General features: G+C 36.9%; 6 protein-coding genes across 6 annotated transcripts; 3 read left to right on the top strand and 3 right to left on the bottom strand.

Annotated features, from left to right (window-relative positions):
- Window positions 1–1,519: 1,519 nt before the first annotated feature.
- LMH87_010734 (uncharacterized protein) lies at window positions 1,520–4,128 on the top strand (the record flags this gene model as incomplete). The annotated part of the gene is made up of 3 exons (XM_056199759.1): window positions 1,520–3,110; window positions 3,768–3,822; window positions 3,873–4,128. The coding sequence occupies 3 exons, from the start codon at window positions 1,520–1,522 to the stop codon at window positions 4,126–4,128; spliced, it is 1,902 nt and encodes a 633-aa protein (XP_056051676.1).
- Window positions 4,129–4,574: 446 nt separating this feature from the next.
- LMH87_010733 (uncharacterized protein) lies at window positions 4,575–5,704 on the top strand (the record flags this gene model as incomplete). The annotated part of the gene is made up of 5 exons (XM_056199758.1): window positions 4,575–4,937; window positions 5,002–5,104; window positions 5,164–5,254; window positions 5,307–5,542; window positions 5,607–5,704. 5 exons carry the CDS (start codon window positions 4,575–4,577, stop codon window positions 5,702–5,704), a joined length of 891 nt encoding a protein of 296 aa, XP_056051675.1.
- Window positions 5,705–5,769: 65 nt separating this feature from the next.
- LMH87_010732 (uncharacterized protein) lies at window positions 5,770–6,693 on the bottom strand (the record flags this gene model as incomplete). The annotated part of the gene is made up of 1 exon (XM_056199757.1): window positions 5,770–6,693. One exon carries the CDS (start codon window positions 6,691–6,693, stop codon window positions 5,770–5,772), a length of 924 nt encoding a protein of 307 aa, XP_056051674.1.
- A 10,998-nt stretch (window positions 6,694–17,691) lies between these two features.
- LMH87_010731 (uncharacterized protein) lies at window positions 17,692–18,456 on the top strand (the record flags this gene model as incomplete). Its single annotated transcript, XM_056199756.1, has 1 exon — window positions 17,692–18,456. The coding sequence occupies one exon, from the start codon at window positions 17,692–17,694 to the stop codon at window positions 18,454–18,456; it is 765 nt and encodes a 254-aa protein (XP_056051673.1).
- Window positions 18,457–18,472: 16 nt separating this feature from the next.
- Window positions 18,473–19,225, bottom strand: LMH87_010730 (uncharacterized protein; the record flags this gene model as incomplete). The annotated part of the gene is made up of 2 exons (XM_056199755.1): window positions 18,473–18,774; window positions 18,829–19,225. 2 exons carry the CDS (start codon window positions 19,223–19,225, stop codon window positions 18,473–18,475), a joined length of 699 nt encoding a protein of 232 aa, XP_056051672.1.
- Window positions 19,226–20,454: 1,229 nt separating this feature from the next.
- LMH87_010729 (uncharacterized protein) lies at window positions 20,455–21,002 on the bottom strand (the record flags this gene model as incomplete). The annotated part of the gene is made up of 5 exons (XM_056199753.1): window positions 20,455–20,462; window positions 20,514–20,570; window positions 20,634–20,673; window positions 20,818–20,929; window positions 20,986–21,002. The coding sequence occupies 5 exons, from the start codon at window positions 21,000–21,002 to the stop codon at window positions 20,455–20,457; spliced, it is 234 nt and encodes a 77-aa protein (XP_056051671.1).
- Between the last annotated feature and the right edge of the window lie 288 nt (window positions 21,003–21,290).

Raw genomic sequence — 21,290 nt, 5'->3', positions numbered from 1 at the left:
GGCGGCGCTGAGTGGAGGAACGATAGGATTTACTAACGCGTGCGTTAGACATGGTCAAGCCATGAAGAAAAAAGGATGCAGGAGGGAAGTTGCTCACCGGCGGCTGAAACCTGTGCGGAGGCCTGTTGTAGCGGCCTTGAGGACAAGACCAATGGAGGAGGAGTATTATGTTACAAACGCAAAGAAGCCTGGCCGGCGGAACGGCGGCCAGCGGAAGTGACGCAACTGCTAGGAAGCCCGATTAGGAAAGAGGGGCAGTGTCACGTGACTGCTCACCTTGATCAGTCTGCTCAGCCTGCTCAGCACTGAGCACACTGAGCAAGGAGAGCATCACCGAGCAATAGAGATTGGTTCTAGTATATTAAGGAGCCCAAAGGCCACAGCTAGTCTAGATAGTTTAGATCTCTATTGATCAATCTAAGCAATAGTTTCACTATTGAGAGTTCTACTCTTAACGACCGTTTATCGCCTACTGCTCAAGATCGTGCTACCCTGTAGCCTCAGCCTGACTCACTTCCTAAGAAACAGACCTACTGTGACTTAGTAAATAAGCCATCGTTACATACTGGCCCGCCAAGGCTCCGCTTTGCCTGGTGTGGAAGGCCTTCTCCCTCTTGAGCAACGTCTCGAGACTAGTAAACGAGACTAAACCTGACTGCTGTATGACGGGAGGATGAATATTTCTCGGTCCACTTCCTGGAGCTGAGCCGATGGCTGCCTGGGGAGGGGAGGTACTACAGGCCGGAAGCAGAGAGGCTGACTGGGGCGCGAGGCAGGAATGTGATTTGTCAGGAGGGCAAGATAGCGACATGCTGTCAGCCACATCACCATGCATGACGCCGGCTCTTCCGCCTGATTAAAAGCAAATGTGACGAAAATCATTGCACTAGTAAGAGAAGGTATGTCTGGCATATGAATGGAATGTACCCCTACCTAATAGATACCTGACACGTTGCGGCCACACTTGAGAGTGGCAGATCAGGCCGCGCATTTCAGCTGACGTATGAGTGCAGTCAAAAAGTTACTACGCGACCGCGTCGTACATAGCAAATTACCCTATTAGCATACACATCACACCAGTAAAGTATAAATAGTAGAAATAATATCATATAAACAGTCCGTAAGTAAAGACTCTTGTAATTATTAAGCCAATAATTAGCAATGTATTATAGAGAGCTATATATTTAATTTTAAAAGAGTAATAACTATTGAGTATATAATTATGTTATTTTTATGAATAATATTTAATGCTATCTTACTTTAGTTCAAGAAGGGAATATTATTTTATATAAAATAAGATCTCTTGTAGAAACTCATCTTCAAGATTGATGTACAGTAAAGTAATATACTATTAATATCTTTAATATGCAGCTATTACGCTACTGGTGCAGCGGGCTGAGCTGAAACGCAGGTCGCCGGGCAATCTGTGAAGCCAGGTCAGACACGCTTTCGTTTGAGCCCCCACGCCCTTCTTTTCGCCACGCTTAGCCCTCGACACCAGTTGCGCCCTCTTTCCTTTATGCCACAGGAGGACCAGAAAGACTTCAAGATGAAGCCCAATACTATCACACAACGTCTTAGCGCAGCGCTTCCTATCATCCGCGACATTTGTAATATCTCCGGTGTCCCTGCAGCCTCGATTGGCGTTATTCACAAGGGCCAGACTATATACCTTGAGAACATTGGCTATCGAAATGTTGCGGACCAGCTTTCGCCCACGGCAGACACTCTGTACGGTTTGGGCTCGCTGACGAAAGGTTTTGTCGCCGCAAGCCTGGCCCAGCTTCTCCTCCAGCATCCGTCTGTGACATGGACGACACCACTACAAGATATCTGGCCAGAGTATCACCCACAGCAACCGGGCCTGAACGGTGATGTGTCTCTGGTTGATTTTCTCTCGCATCGAACTGGGCTTTCCGGTGACATGTCTGTTGCCCTGCAGGGCGACATGGAGTTTCTTCTCCAGCCGTCCGAGGTGGCTCCGACTGTGTCGCAGCTTGATGTTGCGGCGCCTTTGCGGCAATCGTGGCTGTACAACAATTGGGGGTACAGTGTGGCAGGTAAAATCATTGAGAAGCTCTCTGGTAAGCCTGCGCACCAGTACATCCGCGAATCTATACTCTTACCTCTTGGCCTCTTCAACACTACTATGAGACCTATTCTGGATCAGCACACGGACTTTGCCGACGCCTACACCGCACTCGAGAATGCAACTACCTACTGTCTTCCTAGGAATTTTCCGTTCTTAGGAAGCCTGTTTGAAACGGCCGGTGGCATGTATTCAACCATCAATGACATGCTCAAGTATTGTCAAGCTTTGCTCCAGTCGCAGATTGACCCGCGGTACAGTCCACTGAGCAATTTAGATATGCTGTTCCAAGGCCATATCCCACTGGATACATCTGTGGAGAGTTATGGCTCGTACGGTATGGGCTGGATCGAAACTCACCTGCCAGGCGTGGTTGGGCTTCAAGGTGACAATGCAGAGCTCTTCCCGTGGGACGAGCTTCCCTACATCAACAGACCCCAAGAACCTACCAAGTCCATACGTACTTTTTACCATCAAGGCGCAGGGATAGGGTATTACTCCGCCATCTACCTCTTTCCCGAAACGGAAACGGGATTCGTCGTGCTGACCAATTCCATGCCTCTCAACGACGCTGCAGACTGGATCGCACAGGTTATTGCAGCCGCTATTCATGGATTTGAGTCCAGTGAAGACTATGTGGAGCTCGCCAAGGAGTCTCGTCGACGCAAGGTCGGCAAGGTCGCTACTATGATGGCCGAACTCGAAAAGACTAGAAAAGAATTCCACGATGTCATCCCCCGGCCGGTAGCAGCTTATTGCGGCGACTATTACAATGCACTTGGAAACTTTTATGTTCATATCGAGCAACGCGAGGATAATTCCGGTGTCTTGGAGGTCTTATTTCAAGGAAAGGATACCCAAAGATATGAGCTTCGTCATCTTAATGACGACATTTTCGAGTGGGCACTCAGCTACGACGAGCAGGCTCGACGAGCGAGATTTACGGCATGGGAGCAGAGTTATTTTAATGTTGCGTTTCAGTTCAATACCGAAGGCAATGCCATTGCTCTAAAATGGGGCGGTGGGCAACTTATATTCACTGATAGGTGTAAGCAAGACAGCGCAAGTAGCTGCGGCAGTGGTGAGCTCTGAGGCACGAAAGAAATCAATGTCACCTATTTAACCATCCCGTGCTATCTGAGAGTTAAAGAAAATCTATTACACACCAATCAAGCCTTGGTACTTGCTTTCAATGAGTGGCGCGTAGCGTGAGTGCTCAAGCAGATGGTGTTAAAAAGACGAAGGGCGTTCCCATCCAGGGCTGCTACTTTCTATGCCCGCAGGGCGTGAGGCAACAGTGAGAGTACTTTATTATTGTAATGTACAGATAATATGCCTCGGAGATTTGACATAATTCTTGTTTGTTTGGGTATATTCTGGTTGATATACCAAACACTCTTGTGTTTCCCTATTTAGCTATTAACTACAGGTCCTTACAAAAGACAGTGGTATAGTGGCGTAATATGCAGAGCAGTGGGGTCGTTTATCAGCCGCAGCTCTTACATCATGCGCCTGGAATCCTCTGATGCCCGATACTGCTGATAAATCCTACTGAAATTTTGGGTTGATGTGAAGTGGCTTGGAGCTTTGTCGGCTATATATTTGTGCACCTGGCTGAGAATCTGTATAAAGGAACAGTTCCAACCCCGCCTCGCCCTTCTTCCTTTCTAGCGAGTAGAGTTCTTTTCACTTGTATCTCCGAAATTGGCCAAATCGACCTTTTTAATCTCGCTGTAAGATTGCTGTTTCACACTCACTTTCGGGCACAGCTAACAAAGCCTAGCGCTCTTAAGTCACCTGCTTCTCTTACGCCGCAGTTCGCAGCCATGACTGGTATTGAGGAGGAAGACTTGGCCATGGAGGGCAATTTTATCGAGTCGACTAATGGACGAAAGCAGCCATGGAAAGATTTCATCCACGAGGCATGTCAGAGCGAGCATATAGTTCCTGTGCTGGAAAATGACTTGTACTGTAACATCTGCGGGAAGATGAAGGATGACAAAGGAAACTGCGGCTGCACAGGATTCTTGACTGCGTAGGATGCGTAGTTCAGCATGCAGCGTCACACTGCGAGACCGATTCGCCACTGGGAATAATGTACCGTAGCCAGGCCGTCTTTCATAGGCTGTTAGGCACCGCTGTTAGGCTAAATATGCAGCAGCTGCATAAGTGGCTGCTTTGGCCGTCAAAAACTGAGCACACTATGACGTGTTCATATCAATACAGCTCCCCTTTGTAGTGAAACATGCGTCGGCTGTGGGATGGGAGCTTGCAAGCACGAAGACATATCTGGCTTGTCCCCCTCGTCAAGAGGCAGCCCGCGGACAACGAACCATGTGACCATGTGATTACTCACGTTGACTGCGCGATACCATTCTGTAGGCGGCCCCCCTGCTCTCCGGTCGCGTACTTAGTACAGTATTTTCTCTTGCTGGATTTTATCTATGCAAGGAAAGCCGGGTATCCATACCGATACCTTCCAATCATGGCTGGTGACAATAAAGACAAACTCGGTCAAGCATCTGACCAGGTTGCAAGGCTCAACTATATCAGATGGCAAGATGTTTTCAAGACGGAAAAGCCTTACGAGGTGCTGTTCTCAGTACCGCAAGGGCGAGAACGGCAGAATTTCGAGCTGGAAGCAGGCCCAGAACAACGAATTCAAGCTGCTCGCGGTCGTGAGTCACAATTTAACTTAGATACCCATGGTTTCGAGTTCAGACGGCAAACCATGGAGCTGGAGCTTTTCACCCGAGAGAGGATCGAATCACTTTACTTTGCTTCCATTAGGTCGATTCTGGGAGAAGCTGTGGGAGACGCTGCCGAAGTCGTCATTTTTGACTGGAGGGTAATGATGTCAATTTCTTAGCGGATATCGCAGCACGCGTCATGAAACTCATTTCTTTCGATAGCTTCGGTCAAGTGACCAGAGTCGTACCATACACGATCTGGGTGTGGACGCCCAGCATGGCACAACGAGTGCTGTATTACTCCCTGTCTGTGCAGTGCACAACGGTAAATCAGCTTCCTGGGAAGAGCAGTCAGACCTTGCCTCTTTCTAACATTTCTGATAGATCAGAGTCGATTGGGTGCTATAAAACGGGTCCGTTATCACATGGGTGATCGGGCTGATGACCTTTTGCGTGGGAGGGTTCGCATCATCAAGTAAAAATAGGGCCGTCGTTCCATCTTCTGTCATCTGCTGACTCGAGAATAGTATCTGGCGCCCGCTACGATTTGCGGTAGAAGACTTTCCACTAGCAGTGTGCGATGGAAGTAGCGTTCCGCCGGAGTCCTTGGTGTCCGTGGATCATGTCACCAGAGGTTATATCGGGGAAAGCTACTACCCGCTGTATCACGCGTCACACAGGTGGTATTACCTCGATAAGCAAACAAAAGACGAAGTCTTGCTATTCAAGACGTTTGATTCCTCAGCAGACGCTAAGGCAAAGTGTATATGGCTTCTTTTTTTCAGGTGTCGTTACGGCCGGACACTTACACAACTTCTGTTGTCTAGGCTGCCCGCACACTGCGTTGCCCCCACAAGACGTTGGCGCCAGCCACAATCCGCGGGAGAGCATCGAGGTAAGAGCGTTGGTATTTACGAAGGGTTAACTCTATGTTTGAGTCATATTGGCTTGTCATTGAGGTAGCAAGACAACGCTTTTGCGTCGCGCAGGTCATAGTTTATCCACTCTCATCATGTACAAATTTTCTGTGACACATCTGCTCTGTTCACCTTGTCGCAAATCTTCCAGAATTGTTTCCAAGTTGTCCTCCGTGTCAACAAATCGGCCACTAAGAAGCCGCAAGGAGTCATCCAGTGCCAATCGCACGCATAGATTGGCTACCGGCTCAGCAGAGCCCATTTTGGCACCCGTGAGATACTCAACTGTCCTTCGGACACCAGGGATCGCGTCAACACTAGCTCGATCTATGGCGTCCTCTGGCTCTAGTATAGATGATGCCACTAGCCCTGGAACCACGAAGAAATTGGCTACTCCACGATCGCCGATTTCGCGCTGTAGGTTTTGGTGAAAGCGAAACAACCCGGTCTTGGAAACAGAATACGCAGACATGTAGGGTACAGTGTAGATAGCGTTCCTGCTCCCGATACTGATCAATACACCAGACTCACGGGCGAGCATGTCTGGTAGAAGTTGGTAAATTAAAGCCACGGGACCATTGAGGTTCGTGTCCATGATCCGCTGCCATGGAGTCATGCTGGACTGGTGCTCGACAGCTTCGACCCTGGCGCACCCCGCATTGTTGACCAGCACATGAACAGGACGATCATTCCAACGCCGAACGTCGCGGACAAGCGTGTGCAAGGCATTCGCATCTGAACAATCGCAGACGAAAGCCCCTGCCTCGTAAGGCGTAGTCAGGTTTATAACGGCAGCAACATTTTCCACCTCGGACCGGGTTCGCGAGACGCAGGCTACATTGTAGCCCGCATGAGCAAAGGCGATGGCGATCGCTCTCCCGATTCCTCGCCCCGCGCCAGTCACCAGGGCGGTTCTGCTTCTGCCAGCCTGGGAGTCACGGCGGTTATGACGGAGCGAGTCATCGGCAGAGGTATTGCTAGGACCATTGCGCGACATTTTCTATGATACGGTGAGGTGTAGAATACCCAGATCAAAATAATTAATGGCGGATGCAGCAAGAACATTGTGGATGAAGAAGAAAGCCCCGCACATCCACTATGTGGAATATAAATGAGGTATGCACATTGCAGCGCAGGACTCATTTAGGCCCGAGGGGCGATTGCTGCTCCAAAGTGTGAGAACTTTAGAACATTTGTAATACTCCGGTCTTACTTTAATTGTTAACTACGTTAAATGGTTGATTAGAAAGTTAAATAAGTAGCGGAAATATATTATAGATATAAGTTAAGTTTGTTAACATGGTTGATAAACGAGCGGCGTAGATAAGCGAGCGGCGTACCTCTACTGTCAGGGCACCCGCAGGGCACGTTGGTTGGTAGGAGGTTATAGGCAACCAGAGGTATTACGTGCGAAGAAGCTACTATATAGCTGCGGGCTGCCGACGAGGGAGTAGCGAGGAGGCAGCGATAATTCCACTATTACTCTAAAAACCTAAAGATTATCTAGTAACTAAAACTCTTTAACGATAGTACTTTATAGGATTATTATTACTACCTAGTATATAGGATACTAAACTACTTATAGTACTATAACTAAATAAATTATTACCTTACTATAAGTAAGTAGAGAGACTACTATAAGAGTGTAATAAATAATATTACTAGTTTAGTCTAACCTATTAGGTAGTATAGTAAGTATAGCTATTAGCTTAATAATAGTAAAGGAGATATAAGTTAGTATCTAAAAAGTAGTAAAAAAATAGAAATAAGTATAACTAGTAGTATACTATAAGTAGCTAGTAAAAGGGTAGCTAATTATAGTAATTTTAGAATTAAAAAACCTCTTAAAGGAACTAATTTATAAGAAATATATAGTAATAATAAAGCTTTTTAGTATAGTATTTACTAGATAATTATTTTAAGAGTATATAAGCTTTATAGTTACCTTATAAATACACTTTTAGGCGTATATAGAAGACTATATAGATAACCTTAATAGGGTAATATATATAGTATAGTGTCTATAAGGAGAGGTATAGATATAATAGGCCTATTACTTTATTATAACTTTATAGGGAACTTATAGGGGAGTTATTTAAAAAGACTTTAATATTTAGTATAAAAAAGAACTAAGAGATAAAAATATTAGGGTATAGTAAGTAACTTATAACCTCTTAAGATATAAATATAACACTAATAAGCTAGTAAGGAAGTATCTATATTAAATAGAGAATACTATAATAAAGCTACTAGATTTTTTACCTTTTAGCTTCTAAATTATAATAGCTTTAAAGGGACTTAGTTATAAGCTTTAAATAGTAATAAGTAGTAATAGTAATCTTATAATATAAAAAGAGCTAGAGTTTTATATAGAGAATACTAAAAGAGTAGTAAATATAACCTTATAAGCTAAGATAATCTTAAAGCCTTAACTTACTATATTAGATAAAAATAAGCTATAAAGTAACTAAAATATTATAGATATATTATATATTAGTAAGGACTTTTTTATAAGATATTTTAAATATAAGGGTAACTACTTATAAAGAAACTACTTTATAGATAATTATACTATTTATAAAGGAGGAAGTTATACTACTAATAAGTATAAGGATTAGTTAAAAATTACTAAGATAAAATAGGTAACTTAGAGTAAGAATATAATAATATACCTAAATAATAGCCTAATTAAGAACTATTATATAGAGGAGATATAATAAGATAAGGTCTATTATTAAATCTACCTTTAATATAAAGTTATAATAAAAGTGTAAATAAGATATAGTTAAGAAAAAGTAATAATAATAATTAATATAAAGAGTAATCTAAATATTATTAATAAGTATATAGTTAAAAAATTAGAAGTTTATAGCTTCTTTAAACTAACTATACTAATATATCTTTTAACTAAAAAAGGAATTTAGGTAAATAGGGAAGTTATAAAAATATTATAAGTTATAAATAATCTTAAATATAAAAAGAGATATAAGTTCTTTTCTTAGTTATAATATTTTTAAAGGACTTTATTTTTAGTTAGTAATAAATTAGAGAATAAAATATTTTAATTTATAATAGCTTAGACTATTAGAATTATAGTATTAATATAAAAGATATTAAGATAGTATTAAACTTAAAAGGAGCTTAAAAGGTTATAAAGAATACTAAATTTAGGATAATACTAGTAAGAGGCTAGTTAAACCTACCTATTATAACTATAAAAGGAATATATATAAAGTTATTATAAGAATACTAGGAATTTATAGAGCTCTTTTTACCTAAAAAAGCTATAAAGTTACTACTATTATATAGGCCTATATATACTATTAAACTAGAAGATAGTAAGACGTTACTATAAGGACCTATCTACCCTCTTATAGTAAGAGAGTTATATAAGCTATATAACTTTATTAATAAAGGGCTAAAATAAGGATAGATTAGAAGATCTACTAGTTTAGTAAGAACTCTTATCTTATTTATATTAAAGAAGGGGGGAAAACTCTACTTATATATTAATTATTATAGCTTTAACTAAATTACTAAGAAAAATAGGGCGTTATTACCTTTAATTATAGAAATAATTAATTAACTATAAGGCACTAAGTTCTATACTAAGTTAGATATAAAAGATATATATAGATAGCTAAGAATCTATAAGGGTAATAAGTAGAAGATAGTATTTTACTATTAATTTAGACACTTTAAGTACTTAGTATTACTATTTAAGCTAACTAAAGTGCCTATATTATTTTAAGAATATATTAATACTACCTTATATAAAGATATTAATTATATCTATATTATATACTTAGATAATATTTTAGTTTTTAGTAGGGACCTTATAGACTATTTATAGTATATTTATTAGGTCTTTATAAAGCTATATAAGGCTAGACTATTTTTAAATTTAGAAAAGTGTAAGTTTAATATAAATATAGTTAAATTCTTTAACTTTATTATTAAACTAGGTAAAATTAAAATAGATTTAGAATATATTAAAAGAGTAGCGAACTAGTTATAACCTACTACTATTAAAGAAATCTAGGTATTTATAAGGTTTATAAATTTCTATAGGTAATTTATTAAGAACTTTAGTAAGATTATAGTACCTCTAATAGAAAAAATAAAAAGAGGCGTATTAGTAAAATTTATACTAAATATCTATAAATTATAGGCGTTTTAGTACTTTAAGCTATTATTTAAGAAAGCGTTTATACTTATATAGTTCAATTTAAAAGCCTATATATATATAGAAATAGATATATTAGACTTTATAATTAAAGTAATATTATTATAATTATAAGGAACTTACTAATATCTTATAGTGTTTTTATTAAGGAAGTTATAAGGAGCTAAACTAAATTACTAAATACTAAATATAGAGATATTAGTAATTTTAGTAGTATTCTACTAGTAGAGATACTATCTAGTCTACCTAATAGTAACTATTAACGTTATTATAGACTACCTAAACTATAGCTATCTTATAGAGAAGAAAACACTATTATATAAGTAAGTAGTAGTAATAGATAAACTATCTCTATATAACTTTAGAATTATTTTTAGACTAGGTAAGTATAACCTTATAGATACTTTATTATATTAAGTAAACTATAAAATAGATATAAATAAGTTATATATAGAATAACTATTATTATAATTTTTAAACTATTTTATATAAATAAAGAATAATAGGTATAATATAAAAATTTACTATATTAGGGTAAACTAAAGGAGTACTTAGATAGCTAAGAGTAATAAGTAGCTAAAGAACGCGCTATAAAGAAGTAGTAATAATATAGATAACACACTAAGTAAGAAAACACTATAAGAGTAGCTACTAGTAGCCTAATAAGGAGATATCTTTATTAAATAAACTAAGAAAGCACTATATAATAGTAATAAGGAAGACCTAAGAATTTAGGGAGTTTACTAGGTGGTAAATATAGTAGGCCTTTTAGTAAATAAGGGGAGAATCTATATATTACTTAGAGAGAGGGTAGAGATCTTATAACTATACTATAATAACCTTACTATAAGATATTAGGGAATTTACTAGATACTATATAAAGTAGTTATATCTTTTTTCTAATAGGGAATAAGATATAATATTAATATATATATAAAACACTATTATATATATTAAATAATAAAACCTAGAATATATTAACCTTATAGCCTTTTTATATTATTACTACTATTATCTTATCTATTTAAAGAAATATTAATAGACCTTATTATTAAATTACTAGAATAATAAAGGTAATATAGTAAATATAATATAATACTAGTAATAATAGATAAGGTAATATAATATAATATTTATATTACTATAAATATATACCTATTTAGTAATAGACTTATAGAAATCTTCTATAAGAAAATTATTATAGTATATAGAGTACCTAAAGGTATTATCTTAGACTAAGGTAGTATCTTTATATCTAGCTTTTAGAGAAGCTTTTACTACCTTATAGCGTATAAGTGGCAACTTAGTGTTATATTCTACCTATAAATAGACAGTCTAATAGAACGTATAAATTAGGTATTAGAATACTACCTATATATATTTTATAATATTAAATAGACTAATTAGGTTAAAAAACTATTTATAGTATAATTTACTTAATATAGTTTATAAGTGAGCGGGCTATCTAAATAAGTAGGCCACTTTATATTATTTTTTAATTAACTGTGTTTAAACTCTATTAACTTAATAGGATAAAATAGTTTTAACTCTAAATAAAAAAGATATTATTAACGCCCTTAAGGCTTTAAAAAAAGACCTTATACTATTACTTTAAAGTATAGCTTATATCTATAATATACTATAAATAACACTAATATATTATTAATAAGAATAACTAAGCTAAACTAATATAATAATATACTCTTAAAAATTAATAAATAAAGAAGAAGATCTCTTTATTTAGTATATTCTTAATCTAGATATATAATCTTAGCTGTCTTACCTATATAACGTAAAAGCTATAACTAACCGCCTATTAGAGCTTAAATATAACATTCTAGTTAGGAGGTACTAGTCTATAAACTTTATTAGGTAATACTTAGAACTTATTATATATTTATTATATTAAATTAACTATTAAAGAGTCTAATATAAAGATCTAAAGTAATATTAAGACTAGTTTTAGCTTATAGAAAACACTATTATAAAATATAGTATATAAAAGGGGGAGATTTATAACTTTAATAAGACAGGCTTTATAATAGGCTAAATATTATTTAAAACGGTTATTATAGGTATAGAAAGATATTAAAAAGGTTAGAAAATATAATAAGGAAATTATACTTAGGCGATAATAATAAAGTATATTAGTATAGCTAGTATTATTATTCCTCTATTTATTATTATTATAGGTAAAACCTACCTCTCCTCTTAGTATAAAAATAGCCCCTTACCTTATAACTAAGCTATTTTTATTACTAAAAATAGATAGACTATAAATAAGAAGTACTTAGAATAGTTTAAGTATTTTAATCTATATATAAAGACTAAAAGAATTAGTAAATATAGGCTATTAATCCTTAATAGGTATAAAAGCTATTACTTTATAGATTTTAAACTATATTATAAGGTAAATAATATAATTATATTATATATACTTACTTATTTATTATATATACTCTGACTATTAGATATTACCTATTTTTAGTTATTAAAACGTATATATAGTAATATAATTAATAATCTAATATATACTAAGGTCACCTATATTACTAAGAAAGAATTTTTCCTTATAGTTTACTTAGTATATAAAGCTTTTATAACTAAATTAAATATCCTTAATAGTTTTTAAGGTATTAGGATTTATCCTTTTAATCTAGAATATATTATTTTATAGCTTAATATAAAGTTATAGACTCTATTACCTCCTAGTACTACTAATAGTTAAGAACTTCCCTAACTTCTAAAAACCCCTAATAACCTAATAAAGGCTCTATCTTAAATAAAATATATTAAAAAAAGGATAAGGATCTATTAGAGTAGCTCTTTAAGTGAAATTATTATAAATATCTCTTAGTTATTAAAGTATATAATAAAAGTAATATAATAGATAGTATTAATATAAGAATAAATTAATAAGCTAGAGGTAGTAAATATATAACTTTCTTAGTACTAATATATAAAAAAAAAACGCTTATAGACTAGAGGATCTCTTACTCTAAAGGCTAGTAAAAATTTAGCTACTTAGTTATAAGAGAAGGGTAAAAGAAGATATAATAAGTCTAAAAGTCTAGGTCTATTAATATAGCTTAAGCCACACTATTAGCGCTATAATAATTACAATAAAATTAGCTATAATTCTAGGACATATAAAAAGGTAATAGAAATCACTTCTTTAAATAATTATAATTAATTTTTATTAACTAGATTTTATTTCAGTTTATTAAAGTATATTTTTTATTATAAGGTCCTAGAAGGTAGCCTACTCGCTTAGGTGGCCTACTCGCTTATAAACTACGTTATAATATAAGTTAGTAAGTAGTAATCTATAATATACCTATAAAGTTACTACTAAGCTATACGCCTACCTACCTTTTAATACCTATCTTAAATATAGGTAATATATAAGTCTAGGAATATATAAAAGAAATACTTATTATATATAAAAACACTATAAAATATATATAAAAAGCTAATAAGTAGTATATAAGATACTATAATAATAAAAAATAGCTTAAAGAATATAAGGTAAGGGACTAGGTATTACTATTAATAAAAAATCTAAAATTAATATAACCTACTTATAAACTTATAGAGAAGTATATAAGACCTTTTTAGATTATCTTAGTAATTAGGATAGTTAAATAAGTATATAAACTAAACCTACCTTAAAGCTTAAGAATTTATAATATATTTAATATATCTAGCTTTAAACTATATAATTATTATAAGAGTATAGCGCTAAATATATAAGCCTTATTTAAGAATAATAATAAGTATATAGTTAAAGAAATTATAAGGTATAAATATAATAGTAAATAAAGGCTCTTTAAAGTAAAATAAGAGGGTTATAATAATATAGAAAACTCTTAAATTAAGTATAGTAACTTTATAGATCTAACACTACTTAAAAAGTATAAGCTAAAGCTATAGCCCTAACTATAAATTAAGTTTATAGAGTAGAAGAGATAAAGGAGAAGTATAAGAGAAGTAGGGAAAAATAGTAACTTTTATTAATAAATTTATTACTATAAATATACTATAAAGATAGTTTAAGCTTAAATTAAGCTTATAGTACTAAAACTTTACTTTTCTTAAAAACACTTTTACCTAAAAGCTAGTAATAATATAATAAGGGTATAATACTTACTCCTCCTCCTCCTCTTTATTATCCTAACTAAAATCTAATAAGGCTAATACTAATAGGACTTTAATATTAAGATCTGCCTATATATAAGTTAGCTTTAAAGACACTATAAGAAAGTAGTAAACTTATAGCTATAATAGTAGTAATAACGCCCTAATAGTAAGCTATTCTTATATAGAAAATCTATATATATATAGTAATATTAGTATAAGCGCCTTAGTTTATAGTAGTATTAGTATAGCGTTTTAGACCCTATAAGGTTATAATAACCTTATTAGTATAACTTAATACCTTCTAAGCTTAAATTAAAAGACCCTTAAGAATAGGGCCTTAGTAGTAAGTTAGTAGTAAGGGCGAAGGGAGAAAAGGAACTACTTACTAAATTACTATAATAATAGACAGCTTAGAGTAAGTTAAAAACTTACTACTTACTTATAGTAAGTATAATATAAGGTTTATTACTATCTTAATAGTAAAAATATTTTTATAACTTATCTAGCTTATAGTTAGGTTATAGGGAACTAGTAGGGAAAAGAGTACTTACTATTAGTTTATAGATATTAATAAAAGGCACCCTTATTAATAAGCTACTTAAAATAGTAGTAGTACCTAGTATCTTAACTTTAATATAAGTTAATAGTAAAAATAATATAATAAGGAAGTACTTATAGGCTAATAATATATAGACCTTTTTTATTCTTACTTATATAGAGCTATATAGTATTAAGTAGTAAGTTAGCTATAAACCTACTTTAAACTTATATAGACTTATATAAAAGGGAAGAGGGCTATAATAAGAATAGTAGACTTATAATAAGTTAGTAAGGACTTAGTAAGGAAGTAATAAACCTATATAATAATTTCTTTTTAAAAAAAAAAAAAGTTATTTAATTTTATATATAAATTAGTTATAACTTTACTAAACTAAGTAATAAGTAAATATATAAAAAAATAAAAAAATAATAATAGGGTAGTTAAACTTAGTAATCTAAAAATTAAGTTAGTAATAAATAAGATAATAATATATAAAGTAAATATAAAGATAATATTAAAATATATAATTTAAGGTTATTAAAAGAAGAAGGAAAGAAGAAGTAAGAAATTAAGTCTTTAATAGCTATTTATTATTATAAGAGCTTATTAAGGCTAGTAAGATAGCTAAGAAGATAAGAATAAAAGTAAAAGGTAGCTAAACTTAAAAATAAAAAGGAAGTAATAATAAGAAGGTAAGTTACTATATATATATATAAAGTATATAGTAAAAGTATAAGCTAATACTATAATATAAGATAAATAGTATATAATATAAAAATAAAATAAAGTTTATTATAAAAGAGGCTAGAAGGTACTAAAACTAAGTTAAATAAATAATAGGCTTACTATAAAGAAGCTTTAACTCTATAATATATAAGTAATAATATATAAATAGTAATAATATTACTAAAAGAAAAGTAAATTATAAAATAAACCCTAGCCTTATAACTATATAAGAGATAAACCTCTAAGATAGAAGTAGTATAGAGTAATAGCGTACTAGCTATATATATATAGGGAAGTAGAAGGAGAGAAGGCTTTACGTTAAGATAACGTGTAAAAAGGAAGGGCAGCCTATTAGGGTACTTATAGGGTATATTAGTTAGTAGGAGGTTATAGGCAACTAGAGGTATTATATATGAAAAAGCTACTATATAGCTATAGGCTGCTAATAAGGGAGTAGTAAGGAGGTAGTGATAATTCCACTATTACTCTAAAAACCTAAGGATTATCTAGTAACTAAAGCTCTTTAATAATAGCACCTTATAGAAGAAGTCTTTTTTAGTAATATATATAATACTAGCTTTTATAAGATCTTTAATTTATTACCTATAAGTCTTTTTAAGTAGACTAAAATAGCTAATATCTAAAAGCTAGAGTATATAGGAAGAATATATAAGTATTTAGAGGGTAATAATATTCTTCTTTTAGTAAAAAAGCTTAAAAGTAGTTAAATAGTAACTTTTATAGCTATTTAGAATTAGGAGGTAATAACTACCCTTTTTTTAATCTTTTATATATTTATTAAAATACTTAATCTAATTTATACTAATTTTATTTATTATTTAGCTATTTAAGCTTATATTAATATACTAATCTAAAAGTAAGTGTTTATCTTTATACTAAGATATAAGGTATTTTTAGCCCTTTATTATAATATATAATAACACTATTAAGCTCTAAGAATTTACCACCTAAATTATAATAACCTATTTTTTATTATTAGGCTATACTATTTTTACTTTTCTAACCTAATTAGAGCTTATAATAACTATTTCTATTATAATAAAGCCTATTTGTGAGGAACCGGGGCGCTAGGTAAACCACTCGGCCACAGAGATCAAAAAGATCAAGCAATACCAGACCGTAGCCGAGTATCCCTAGCATCCACTATATAGCTTCGAGGTCCCTGACACTATTAGAAACCTAGTCTTATTAAAGTTATAGATATTAGACTCTATAATACTATATTTTATAATTATATTCTCTAAAAGTATAAACTAACTATAAATAATAGTTAGATCTTTATATTTAGCCCTCTAGTAATTATATCTCTATTAAAAATATATAGTAAGCTCTAGTTATTATTATATAAGGTTTTTTATCTAATACACTTTAATATATTTATTACTATATTTAGCTAGTAGTTAGTTCACTATATCTTCTATATTTATATACTAAGAGGGAAGGCCTTATAAATCTAGCTAGAGAATATATTTTACTATAACTCTCTCTTCTAAATTAGGAAGCTTCTTTAAGTTAGTAGTATAATTATATTATAAGTTTTAGCTATTATATTAGTATTAGATAGTTATTATAGGGACGTTATAGATCTTCGCTATTTTATAGATGCTTAATTTAAGTGACTTTTTAATAGCAGATAAGGTAAGAATTATATTGCCTTCTATAGAAGTATTATCTATAAGTTATTATTAAGTAATTATAATATAAAGATAAAAGTTAGTGTTTTATAGTAGAGGTGCGCTGCTCGCTTATCTGCGCCGCTTGTTTATTAACCACGTTGTATTTTGTTTAATAATATAGAAACAGTAAAACACTTAGCAATTTTAAATCGTATGTCTCTCTTCCTGATAATAATAATGTTTATTATTGGTGTAATATGTAACTAAAATATAATGTCCCTATAGTGTATGGAGTTATATACAGTTTTAATCTACGTATATCGAAGAGTAAATTCAGTACAATCAGCAAAAGCGTGAATGGACTCGTGAGAACAGCAAGGATTGCAAAGGCGTCCCGAGTTTGGTCTTTGGGGGTTACCAAGAAATTGGAATCTATAGATATTTGCACATGAGCAGCACATAAAGTACACCTGGCAAGGATCTGCCTCAGCCGCACGTGCAGTGTCGCGCTAATGCTCCGCCACATCTGACATGAAGTGCATCTCATCTCTCAACCTGCATCTCTCCTCTTTTTTTCCACATGTTCCACTCTCATACCTTCAGAATCTACGTGGCAGATCTAATCTCTATTGTCTAATTGAGCGAAGCGAGGCCAAGAAACAAGCCGAGCGTAGCGAATCCCAGCAAAAAGCAAGTGTCTATGACAGCCAGGGCGAACGCAGTCCAGAGAAAGACGCCAGAGGCCAGAGCAGCGAGGAACAGGAAATGGACCAACATGGCGACCAGGACTCACCACTTTCCATTGCGTCCAATATTGCCGGCCTACTGACGTTTGTCTTTGCCGTGGCGGCGACGGCCTATGCGCGCTTTCGGTACCTGCAAACCAGCAGCACCGAGTACCTGCGCGTGAAGACGAGTCTATCATGGTACAAGACAGAATCAACGTGGCTTTCATACCTTGTCAACACACAAGAAGCAGCGTCCCGTGCGAGTGAGGACCAAGACACAGACCGGAGCAGCGTGGACGAGAAGAGCGGCGCCGAGTGGCTGCGGCGGAGACGCACAGGACTCGGTCGCGCACCGCCGCTGCCGTCGCAACGCGCGGAGCAGCACATGTTTGCCTTTGTCATGGAGGATTTGCTGAATCTCGAGCAGCGGCTACTTGATATGATCAACGACGTGGAGTCGCGCGCGGAAGAACCGACCAGTAGCGGCGGGTTCGGTGTCTCGTGGTCGCTGATCCCGGGGACGTGGCACGGTGGACGGCCATCAGTGGCGGTGGCATGGCTGGGCGTGCGGACAAAGGCGCTGGAATTGGTGCGTCAGCGCGAGGCGCTGACGGAGCGTGTGCAGTTTCTGCAGCTGAGTATGATTGCGTCGAGGCTGCAGGCGCTAGAGGAACGGGTATCTGCCCACGAGACGGAAGCGGGCGAGTCGTTAAAAGCTGCGATTGCAGCGCAGGCGGTTGCGATTCGCAGATTGGAGTCGAAATCTATGAAAGCGGTAGAGAGCCCAGGATATCGACCATAGTATCTGAGAAGGAGCTCTATTTCACATTGTATCCCTTCAAATAGATGTAGGCCGATGCCACGACCAAGCTCAGCGTCGCCCATGGCAAGTCCAGCTCCATGACGGCCCAGATCCAGAGACAGCCGAGCGGCGGGGCGCGCTTCTGCGTGGCGAGGTAGCCCTTCATGTTGGTCACATAGATGAGGTAGCACCCAGAGACGACACTTATGGTGAAGAAGACGGCTTGTCGCAGCGGGGACTGGTATCGCGCGGGGAGGCCGGGGAGAAGAGTCTCATCGGATTTTCGAGGGTGTAGCGCGTAAAATAGGAGTAAAAATACTAGAGAATGTTAGCCATGTTGGGACACAGGCGCCGGGGCCGATGAAAACATACCGGCCCAGGCACTGAAGGCCCGCTGGCAGATCTGCCACCACATAATTTCGGTGCCGTATTGGTGCTGCACAAGCACGTCAAACGTAAAGTGCAGCATGGCGAGAGATGTAGTCCAGAGCATGGCCTCGAGGACACGCTCCGCACCGGGCGACAGCGTCGGGACCTCGTCGTCCTCATCATCGTCGCTCGAGTCGTTCTCGCCGTCGGTAACGCGGACCTGTTTCGCAGCCACCGTTGATTGCTTTTCGCGCGCGGCCGCTTGTTGAAAGAGCTGTCGCTGCTCGGCAATCTTGAAGAGCGTCTGCTCGTCGACGCCGGCACCGGAGCGGTCGGGCTGCGAAAGGGGCGGCAGTGTTGTCGTCGTGCCGGACGTGGGAGTTTTGCGAGATCGCGCCATTTCTTCTTATTGCAATGGGACCAATTGGATCTCGTTTGGGGCGGCGCGAGGCAGACAATGGGAACGGATGATGGTGTTGGATGGAGAGGTAGACTCGATAGCGGGCAGGCTCTGTAGATGACGCAAATAAAACACTACTGTGGGTCTGGAGGTGCTAAGCAATCGATTATCTCACATCCATACTATGTCAAGGAAATCGCCAACTTTTAGACTTTACTTCTCTTTGTAAAGCCGCTATCGCTTCCATTAAAAAAGGCCGAATATGCAGTTTAATGGGATGAACAAAAGAACGCAGGCAGACGAACACAAAGACAAATACACCCCACCTCTTGTGAGCTGGGTCGTCTCCGAAAAGTCTGCTCGGAGCACGCGATAGCAAAAGTAGCAAGCAAGACTTCCAGAACTATTTCCATCTGGGATGTTCTGCTTGAACTCTTTCTCTGCTCTCATGACGAGCTGGAACGTGTCTTGTGAACTGGCCTGCTAAGGGGAGCCGTCTCATGAAAGTGGTGGCTAGCCTGCGAAATTAAAATGCGGGACTGACCATACAAAATGGGAGATGATTGTTTAATGAATGCAATCGCCTAGCACTTGGAATGAGCCTACAAAACTCACTTAAGAAAAGGCCACGAGCTGCTAGATACAGTCTCATCCTTGTGCCTGAGTGTTGTCAGAAGTAGACCCTGGTTGCTACCTACGCTGCGGTACTTCCCCTGAGTGGTCAATCACTACCATGCAAAGTACCTAGTTTCTTATAGCATATGATTGGTTAATACCCTTGCAAAATACCTCCTTGCTCCTCCTCCGCAGTCAAAGGGATTGTACCAGTACCAGTTTGGTCGGTACGGCCAACCGTTTTTGCTCGCCGCCAGAACGGACCGCCCCCATTTCGCTAGTGCATGAAGAATTCAAAAGTTCCTGGGGCATTGGGGTACATGCCCCAGCCCGCTAACTTGGAATACGCAGAGTGGATGTTGCAGTCCACTTCCTGCACATGGCAAGAACGCCACAGAGGCTACCAGTTGGTCGTTGGCTGTTCACTCCTGACCAGGCGGGAACGAAGCGACGGGCAAGCTCAGCTGATTAATTTATTCAGCCATCGCTACCCCGTACAAGTAAACAGGTTGAGGCAGCCCCAGCTGGAAGAGACCCAACTGACCCGAATGGGGCTCCAGTCACTCGGAGTAATAGACGCGCCCGGAGTAATAGATACGCCAATGATCTTATTTTTAGTCAACTAGTTAACGTTAACTGCTAGTAACAATTCTAGACCAGTACTGAACGCCACATTTTTTAACTGCCAGCCGTATAACTAGTTTGTTGTTGACCAGCTGGCGATTATCGGCTGGGACGTGGCGAAATTCTCCGTCGCTATTCTAGGAATGGAAGGCCGACGCTTCTCGCGCACGACGACCGCCCGGGCAAGCCTCGCTGCGCTTGCAAAGGTACTGGTGCGAAACTAACGTTAGTCACGGTCATTTATCCCCGAGGCCGTCAGCCACTTCTCCACAGCTCAAAGGCCCAGGCTAATGTCGGCTGTCTGCTACTCTTGTCTCGTGGGGTTGACGCCCACTCCCCCTGCTGGAACTTACCGGGGCAAATAAATAAATAAATAAATAAATAAAAATGGAAAATGGATCCTTTCCTGTGTACTCAGTAGGGCGTGGCGAACATTGTTCTGGATAGCGCCAACGTTCAAAGTCGCTAAATGAGCAGCCAGACCTCTTGAAAGACTCTGCCTAAGTACCTACTGTACCTACGAAAGCCGCCAACTCATACTGGCGCTGTGTGGCTCACCTGGACAACTTTAGGTCGAGGCTATCTGAAAAATGATCTGGTGTCTATTTTTTTGCAAGCCTCAAAAACGCCTGGTTCTTTTGCTTCGGCCGAAGCACCTAGCTCCAACAGTTGACACCCCCTGTCAGTGCAAGGAGGAGGGGAGGGGGCTACAGTTCCTGTTTTGTAACTAGTGCTACTGATAGCCTTGCTACTGATAGCCTTTTGTTGCCGAACTAATCTAAATGTGGAAAGCTAGGGCCGGGCTGGACCCTGGGTTGCAAAAGTT

Source organism: Akanthomyces muscarius, chromosome 4 (assembly GCF_028009165.1).
Source record: "Akanthomyces muscarius strain Ve6 chromosome 4, whole genome shotgun sequence".
Classification (NCBI taxonomy): Eukaryota; Fungi; Ascomycota; class Sordariomycetes; order Hypocreales; family Cordycipitaceae; genus Akanthomyces; species Akanthomyces muscarius.
This window is presented reverse-complemented; position numbering and strand designations above follow the sequence as displayed.